Raw genomic sequence first — 9,821 nt, 5'->3', positions numbered from 1 at the left:
TTCAATTACATTACATTGTACAGTTATGACAATGGATTACCACTGTAGCCACTACATTTGTCATTATGTTAAGTAGAATACATACAATGTATATATAAAACTAATTGTGGATACGGAGCACTGTCATTTTTAATAGGGTATTAATGTCTGTTGAATATTAGGTTTCTGGATATATGATATGCTGGATGTATCTGATAGGGTGGCCTTCACAGCAGATGAGTCACTTGTCTCTGAGTAGATGGGCAGTTTGTACAACCTTGAGTGGGACACAAACAATGACACAGATGTGTTGATGGATTTTTAAGTGCTATCTGATGAGGGTTCAGAGTAGGATGTTTCCATGGAAATGCAAGTGCTTACAGGATTCACACTCTGCTGAATCACTACAGACCTTTATTTCAGTCAGTTAGTGCTCATTAGTGCTCCGAGATCAAGACCACACATACTGTATATGAGGTAACGTTTCTCTCTCGTTGTTTTGGTGTTTGCACCACATGGCATGAGGCTTGCTCTGCAGTGGTAATTTGAGATGCTCTTAGCTCAGTTGTGTAATCTGAGTCTAATACGGAGCCCAAGAGACTTAACGTGAGCTTGTGACAGAGCGGTTAAAGTCAAACATATCCTCTCTTTGTTCTTGTATTAAATAACCCTGACAGATAGTGAAAATTAGTAAGTATTAGTAACTAACTGCAAACACCTGATTAACATTACTAGTCATACCAACATTCTGATTTCTCACCAATATGTTATCACCTGAATGAACACCTGATCTATCATTTCATTCACTTAAAAGACAGCCAATGACCTGAGGGTTAATCCTTGAATGGGGTTAAATATATAGCTGTGTCATCAAGCATGCAATGGAAGTTGACAAAGCGATTAGTTCATATCAACTATGGCATTTAGTCAAGTTAATCCAGAGCAGTCGAATATTTAAAAAAAAGTTCAGTAATGAAGAGAGAATTGTTTTGTTACTGGACTGTTAACATCTTTGTAAACTATATTTGAGCGTTTATCTGCTTTAAAAGAATTGTCCATAAGTTTATGGAAAAAAATTCTCGAATGTATACAATCAAGAATTAATAAATGTTTCTATTTCTTGTTACATGTTTTTTCTAAGTAGCAAGAGGCTTGATTACTAATTGTACAAAATACATTTTTGATAACAATAAAAGAAAGAATTCATGTATCGAACATTTGTAGAAAGCCATGTGTAGAAATGCCTAAATGGTCATGAATCAGACTATTTACAGGTGGTTGAGTGACAGACCTGCTTAGATATAATACTAGATATTCCTGCATGTATGACAGAATGTCTAGTATTACATACACACACACACACACACACACACACACACACACACATATATAATACTAGACATTCTGTCAAAATTCCCAGATATTCTAAATGGGGGAGCCAAAGTTTGGCAGGTCACGACCACCATGCAAATAACTGACTATCCTGTCATTCTAGAAATTCTATGCACAACACGCTGTTTAAGTTATCTGCTAATTATAGTTTATTTTATCCACAATTTATATTTTTGTAGATGCTGTTTCAAAACATTTATTTTGCATTTATAACACAGTCTTTTGCATTTTATACAGACCTACACTATAACAGAAATATTTGAGAAATTGTGTGCAAGTACAGAGTACAATACAATTCTGAAGTAAGAAAAGAATTGGATCATTTATAACTGTGCTCCCTGCACAAAACGGAAAGAGAAAGAAGTGACAGAACGTTTAGCTTAAAAAAGCACCACAGTATCAATATCTGTTACTGGCCCCGACATCCAAAGCATAACTGTGAAACAAAAAATTACCAGACAATAGTTTTCAGTGTGCAAAGTTGTACAAAATTCTAGGAATGCCAAAATGACTCCTACTTTACCTTTTCTTCCATGTTTGTGTTTAGGTTTACTAATTACAAAGCATGAAAGTCCTATGTAAGAGTTGTTTTTGATCTAACAGACAAATTTAACAACTAAATCATAAAGACTGATAACTTTAACTTTGGGAATTAGTCTGCATTGATTACAACACGTTTAAGGCCATCGGTTTCTTATGCAACACATGCAAACAAATTCAAATGAATGAAAACATAAAATTCATTGGGATCTTTTTAAGTACATTTACCTATGTAAAAAACAAAATAAAGCCTTCCCTTATTGACACCGTTGTTTACAAATGTAGACTATGGGAATACTATCTATATAATATGAGCGTTCTCACATGTGTGCCTTTCTCTAATCTAGGTCAAACTGCAGACTGGCGACAGGGATTGATGCAAATCTGCTGGGATTACGGAGGCCTCAGAGAGATGGAACACATTCCAGGTTTAACATAACCAAAGTCTGCCTGCCTGCCAATATTCAACCCTGTGTGAAGATTTTCATTAAGTAGGTTTGTGCTTGCTTTATATATTCAATAATCTAATTATCTCTCAGGTTATCTCAGGAAAACACAATAAAATAAAGGCTCAATAATCTATACATTTTTATAATCTCATACCAACAGGGAGAAAGGGTAAAGGGCAGCTGTTTAAACGTGTGTGGGAAAAGACTGGACAAGTGCAAGATCAGTGACACAGAAAAGCACAGGATCATGGGATGAGATGTATGAGATTAACTAAAGCACTGAAGTGTTATCAGCCACTAAAAAGATGAACACAAATTACTGATGGAGACTAATAGAGGTACATGCAAAACATATAACACAGATACCCTGACATACAAAAAGTACAATGACAACTCAGAAAAAAAATTTAAGCTAATGAGATCTGTATAAAGCAATAATAGAAATTGAAATACATATTTTAGAATATGGGATTAAATAATTTGCCAGAAACCACTTTTCTTGGGGCAGTCTATGAGTACCAAAAGGAGGAGATGGACTAAGAGGATCCAAATTATTAGAGTTTGTAGTTTCTCCTGAGGTTTGCGGAACAATGTGAGAAAAAGGCAAACATGTAAACTCACAAAAGCATACCTCTGCTTGGCTAAAAAACAAAAACATGCAACGTACGATTGCTTAATATGCTCAAAATGATTTTCCAGCTCCAGATCTGTGTTAGCATTCAAAAAAAGAAAATCATAGACTGAGTGTACCTAAAGGTTCTATATACGAAATTCAGAGCATATCTATTGCCTCCTCACAACTCTCAACATGGCGACGGCAGTACTGACAAAGCAAACAAGTGTTTACCTTGAGGGGGCGGTGTATGAGCGGACTACTTTGTTAATGCTCTGAATATCGATTTTAGCACTGTTAACTACACATTTGTCACAAAGAAAGCACCATATATAACCATGTGTATTTTGACAAACTGGCAGGGTTGCAAGAAAAGAGGATATAACAACTTTGATGCTAGGATCTTACAGGACAGTAATAAAGCTCCCTACTGTACATTCGAGTATTACAAGATATACAAATAGGCTTCACAACAAGACAGAGAGCGCGCATCCCATCCTTTGGTGTGCTTACATTTGGAGAGCAACGAGTATAGACTGTGGCAGACCAGTCACACGCTAACAGGAGTGAGATACATAGAGAACACTAGAAATAGTAAAGCACATGAGTGGGAGACAACAGACAATACCAGGCAGTAGTAATGACTATCTTAGGTCACACATCATCTATTTCCTGCGTACTCCTCAGTTGTGGAGGGGTTGATGTGGTGCGCCGAGGTGTCCAATTGTCCATCGGGCTGGACAGACTGCACCGTCTCTACCAGGCTGCCGCTGGGTAGCACCACGTACCGGGCGGCCATGTCACTGGGCTGCAGCTCCCGAATTCCCTCCTTACTGTGCCAGATTCCATAACCAAAATACACAAAGAGACCTGGGAAAGGGACAACATGAAACACATGTAACCATAATGACTCTAAATTAAAGTCAAGAATGCTGCACAGGTGTGTAGTGAGAAAAATGTCTTGACATTGGATACATCAGTTTTGGTTTGTGTTCTCATTTTGTGAAATGTTGATGGCTTTCATTTGATTTTATTTGGGCAAAATCAATATTTGTGTTTTAAAAACCCATAAATGGTTTATAAAAGCTTTGACTTTTTGTTATCTACAGCCATGCTGGCAGCATAGTAGTGCTTCAAGATAAATGCTAGTGTCAGCCTGCTAACATGCTCAAAATGACAACGCTAACATGCTGTAGTTAAGCAGGTATTATCTTTGACATGTTCACAATAATAGTTTAGTGTGCTAGCATTCCAACATTTGCTAATGAGCAGCAAACACAAAAAAAATTACAACTGAGGCTGATGGGAATGCATTTTGACCTGAAGATGATGCTATCAATGTTCAGATCATCACCAATGTTAATAAAGTGAAGGGGACATAAATGTGTGCACAAAATGTCATGGAAATCCATTTAATTGTTGTATAGTAGTTGTTGAGATAGTTCAGTCTGCCCTCAATTAGTCACAAGCTTTGCATTTACTAGTCAATGAAATCCTGTACTTTTATCAATTTCTATTTGTATTTACTCTTTGGTGTACTATTGATTACTTGGATTTAATTCCACCTAAACTCTGATTCAAATGTAGAAATCCCAGTTTTTTTTTTGTCTTTAGTGGCCATTAATGGTGGTAAGTGCCCGTAACTGTTCTGAGAGCCGAGCCTAAAACCCTGTCAAGTGTAAAATTCTATGTGTGTGCTTCTGGTTAACTTGCTGCAGTGTGACAGTGTTCTTAAAATGGCTTACTAGTCAAGAGAAGCCTTAAGCTAATGCAGCTAATCATGTTTCCCCAGTAATTTTACTGACAGGGCATTAATGCGGTTTGACAACCATCTACATTCTCTGAGGGTTGTTGATGAAAGTAAAAACTTTCTCTATTCCCTTTAGGCCTTTACACACCTTGGGCTTGACAAATAGACAACACGAAAAAGCAAAATACTCACCTTCGGATATTTTGCAACAAAACTACTCATACAGACAGTGATGCAAATTTCCAACACTTTTTCATTAAAAGGTTTGAATAGATTTTCGCAGGCAGATTACCAACCACTGGAATCCTACTGACCCAGCCTCTGGCAGCCTGTCCGAGGTTAGAGGTTCTTATATAGCCTAAGCTATTTTATTGAGTAGCAAAATGCTCTGAGTGAGTTTGAGTTCCCTCTGGTAAGCAGGGTATATGTCTCAGGCTTTTTTTGTGAAAGTTAAAAACGGAAGGAGTAGATCTGGTTTGCGCTGACTTTGTTATGGTTGAAAGCAGTAATGAAGTTACATAGCCTCTGTGTTGTTGTACACTATAGTGTACATTTTAAATAAGTCTATTGCAAATAACGTGATTGGTTGATGCATTCCTTCGCTGTGTGAAAACTCAGAAGAATCAATGTTGTTTCAAAGTTGTCCCTTTTTCACCATGTAGTATTTGCATTCTGAATGAAAGTATTTATTAAAAAAAACAAACTGTTTGAAACAATATGATGACGTGCAAACTAATTACACAAAAAAATGCCCCCGGTGTGAAAGGCCTTTGGTGGGCAGAAAATATTTGTTTATTCTGAAGATGTAATGGTGATGCACATTAAGTTCACAAGGCAGATGTTTTATGATCATAGTAGACTGTTAAGAAATGGACGTAGTCACTGTGACATCACCCATTTATTTGTGGACTACCGGTTTAAAAGGCCTCAAGTTTTTTGCCATATCCATCTAGTTTTTTTGGCCATCGCCATCTTGACTTTTTGCAACCACAAGTGACACAAGAGGGTGGAGCCAAGAACAACTAAACACATCAGAATAAGACATTTTTAGGCGACCGAAAAGGTTACAATTAACCTTCATGAACTGAAAACACAATGTGAAAGAGTTAAAGTTGTAAGACAAAAACACGGACAACTACTTGACCGGACAACGCCGTGGTAGCTACCTGTCATCACAAAGTGGCCATGCCCTAAAGCATATCCTGCTTTATCATAATACACTATATGAACATGTTGTATTTATACTTGAAACTAGCAATTGAGAGCATAAACTCTCAATTGTTTACTGAAGAGTCGCCCCCTGCTATTAGACAGAATGCAAGTTTAAGGCAATTCAGCATTGGCTTCACTTTTCAGACCTAAAAGGTGGCTGCCTGTTGATTACTTTGCATACAAACTACCTACTCAGATAATATTCATTTCAGGTCATGTGTGCGCCGTTGATTACGCTGCCTTTAAGTAACCAAAATCAGATTAACAAAATGCAAAGCACTGTTTGTTTAGAGGGAGTGTTGTATACCCACTGCCAGTATGTTTTCTGTCAAGGTTCTGGTGCCTTACCTACAGCGATCCATACGGTGAAACGAATCCAGGTTAGATAGCTGAGCTTCATCATGAGGAATATATTAATGAGAATACTGGCAGCTGGAGTCAATGGAACCAATGGTACCTATACAACAATGACACATCAATTATACTCCAATCATAGTTGGTGTAGTTTTCATGACAATAACAATTGACTTTAAATAAATGTCTCAATTTAGTTGAGATTAACTGTTGAGCATAATTTAAATGGGTGTTGCTGCCAAGACAGTGAATGCAGTGGAGCAAACACAAGTTTATCTGAGGAATCCAACAAAGTGAAAGAGAGCAGTATTTTACAAGTGTAATAGTTGCAAAAACCATAAAGAAGCTCACCTGGAATGTTTTGCTGCTGGTTTGTGGCTCATGTAACCATATGAGTGCCAGGCTGAGAACATAAGCTAAGCTGAAAATCACCAGCAGCATTGTGAAGCTCCAGATAGGCAAATGCAGCTGTTTGGTTCCAAATTCTACCACAGCACAGACGGAGACTGAGCTCACTATTAAAGTCAGCACGCAGTAACCCACCACCTCGCCCGGCTCACAGTCCCCCAGCAGCTTCCCCAGGTACGGTTCCCAGTAGGCCTTCAGCTGTCCCACCCCACGCCGCTCTGTTGACGCCTGTCTCTCTACCAACTGGAGTTTGTCAGAGAAAGACTCGTACTGCTTCAGCTCCCCGCAGTCCTCGTTTATTGTCTGAGACTCTGAGGGGGCATCAGAAGGCTCAGTATTAGGGTTGGGAGATGTGGAAGCGGTTCCCTTGGAGCTGGTTTTGTGTGGCTGGAAACGCAGCACAATAACACTCGCTGCCACAAAGGTGTATGCCAGGAGAGTGCCGATGGACAAGAACTGAACCAATGCCTCCAGGTCAAAGACGAGAGCCATGGTGGCCATGAGGATCCCAAACACCAATATGGCATTGACAGGGACTTTGGTGATGGGATTGACTCGTGCGAAAATGGAGAAAAACAACCCATCCTCTGCCATGGCGTACACAATCCGAGGGAGGGAGAAGAGATTACACAGCAGCACAGTGTTCATGGCTAGAAATGGGAACAGAGAGTCAATATCAGAATATAGCATTGTGCAGTGAGGACAACTGCGAACCATTATTGTATTATTATGCATTATACCATAATATTCTTAGTCTAAAAGACATTTAAATTGAACTTCTCAATTGAAAATAGACACTCACCACAGATGGAACCTATTGCCACAATAACTCCAGCCCAACTGTAACCCCGGCGGAAGAAAGCATCTGCCAGAGCTGAGTTGGGGTCCAGCGTATGCCAGGGTACCATTAGTGTGAGCACCGTGGAGACCAGGATGTATGCTGCAGCTGCCAATCCAAGGGAGATCGCAGTGGCAATGGGAACAGATTTCTGTGGATTCTTTGCTTCCTCACTTGAAGATGCAATTACATCAAAGCCCACAAATGCGTAGAAGCATGTGGCTGAGCCCGCCAGTATTCCAGATAGCCCGAAAGGTGCAAAACCACCTTCTTTCTGGCTCCAATTGGCTGGTTCAGCCAGAATAAAGCCAAATACCAGGATGAAAATGATGACACACATGCTAATAGTGGAGAAGATGTGATTGAGGTAAGAGGACACTTGAACTCCAAAGGAAATGAAGAATGAGGCAACTATTAGAATCCCTGCTGCAAGGAGGTCAGGGTAATGGGCAAGGAAGGGCACATTCCACTGCATAATGTGTGTCTCTGTGAAGTTCTGGATGGCGTGGTTAAAAATGGAGTCCAGATAGCCACTCCAGGCACGTGCCACAGCAGCGCCACCGATCATATTCTCCAGAATCACATTCCAACCAATGAGAAAGGCCCAGACCTCTCCCACAGATACATAGGTAAACATGTAGGCAGATCCTGTTTTGGGAATGCGTGCCCCAAACTCTGCATAACAAAACGCGGCCAGCAGAGAGGCAAGACCTGCAATAATGAAGGATATGATGACAGCAGGCCCAACTATGTCTTTAGCCACTGTTCCTGTCAGGACATAAAGCCCAGAGCCCACCATGCCACCGACTCCCAACAGAGTCAGGTCCAGGGTGGAGAGGCAGCGTTTCAGCGACGTGGCCATCATGTCATCATCCAGTGTCTTGAGTCGGTTCAGTTTCTGACAAAAGCGCACCGCTGGGGTGCAGCCTCTGGGACAAGTTTCCATAGCTACAGAGTTGGACAGCTGGACAGGATGTTGTTGAAATAATCACACTGGATCCATCGCTTGTTTATCAAGCTGACCTGCAAGACAGAGCACAAGCAGACAAACATTGACATAAGGAAAAACTGCTGCAGGTTACGTGGTTTAAAGATTTAAACCTATTGCATAACCAAGAAACACAGAATGATGGTTTAACTTTGCACATTATGTTTATATTTGAGATGGACAAAGGCTACTGTTTGAAGCATGTACAGCATGAAGAAATATGTACAAAATAATATATTTTGTATATTGTTAGTGATTGTCATTATAATGGAAATAATAGGTTAGTTGAATAGGAACTCCCGAAATCTTTTATGCATTAGAGCCAAATGTTAAAATTCTGCAGCAGCATATTAGTAACATTTTGCTTTATAATTAAATAGTGAAAAAAGCTTATTTACTTATAGAGCAAATAATAAAAAAAGAAAGAAAAATAATGCCATATGTAGTCTATCGGGCAGTTCACCAATTTGAGATAATCTATTCTATCTAGACCGCGCAATGAGGCCTGCATGTGTTACACTGGGCACTCATCACTCAGTAGCCTACAAGGCAAGTCCACGTCATCCGATGCGCGGATAAAAGCTTAAAATAATGTGACGACGTGAGATGGAGAAAGAGCATTTTTTGTTTATTTGACTGCAAACAATGTGTTCAGACTTGCCATCTGTGAGATCCAGTATTCATCCTCCTGGTCTGGGCGGTGCAACATCCGATTCCTGCCCTCGACGGGCATATGGCGACAACAGGACGCCTCCGCTATAATTACGTAACGCTTTATTCCCTTCTAGAAATAACCCCCCGGCGCCAAAAACTACAAGATTCGTTTACACTACATAGACTATTCATCTTCAGAAGGCTATATATCTATGACCACATACTGTACCGTGGAGGGAACAGACGACGGGAATGAACGTTGTTTTAATGCCAAATTAATAATTTAAAACAAAATGGAAACGGACGCAAAAAGAAGATCGTTAGTCTATTAGACTTCCTCTATTACTGCATGTTTTGAACATGCAGAGCGACATCGCAATCATTCGTGCGTGAGCAGGTGTGATTATTTCACGTGATTCCGTTTGTAACCGCATAGACAGAGACGTCCGTAATAACGTAATAAATACAAGTATTGCTTTACCGTTGTTGTTCAGGGTCTGACATGTGCTGCAGGTCCGGCGTTGACATAAGTTACCGAGGTGCATCGTCTGGTGATGGAGCCGAAGGTGCGCCGAGGAATAAAAAACCTGCATGCGCCGCCTGGACTGCTTCTTAAAGGCACAGTCACCTTTAATTCGGAGGGC

At 39.9% G+C, this 9,821-nt stretch overlaps 1 protein-coding gene across 2 annotated transcripts; it reads right to left on the bottom strand.

Moving 5' to 3' along the window:
• Nucleotides 1-1,248: 1,248 nt before the first annotated feature.
• Nucleotides 1,249-9,758, bottom strand: slc7a4 (solute carrier family 7 member 4). 2 transcript variants are annotated; one of them, XM_068702932.1, is made up of 5 exons: nucleotides 9,659-9,758; nucleotides 7,500-8,558; nucleotides 6,641-7,347; nucleotides 6,284-6,392; nucleotides 1,249-3,843 (listed from the first exon to the last, which is right to left on the bottom strand). In XM_068702932.1, exons 2-5 carry the CDS (start codon nucleotides 8,479-8,481, stop codon nucleotides 3,635-3,637), a joined length of 2,007 nt encoding a protein of 668 aa, XP_068559033.1. In that variant the 5' UTR covers nucleotides 8,482-8,558; nucleotides 9,659-9,758; the 3' UTR covers nucleotides 1,249-3,634. The 2 variants fall into 2 exon arrangements, with proteins under 2 accessions (XP_068559033.1, XP_068559034.1); XM_068702933.1 differs by lacking the exon at nucleotides 9,659-9,758 and adding an exon at nucleotides 9,185-9,648.
• Nucleotides 9,759-9,821: the final 63 nt, after the last annotated feature.

The sequence above is a fragment of the Cebidichthys violaceus genome, unplaced genomic scaffold, assembly GCF_023349555.1.
Source record: "Cebidichthys violaceus isolate CVI_PGR_0920_01 unplaced genomic scaffold, fCebVio1.0.p SCAF_9, whole genome shotgun sequence".
NCBI classification, from domain to species: Eukaryota; Metazoa; Chordata; class Actinopteri; order Perciformes; family Stichaeidae; genus Cebidichthys; species Cebidichthys violaceus.
This window is presented reverse-complemented; position numbering and strand designations above follow the sequence as displayed.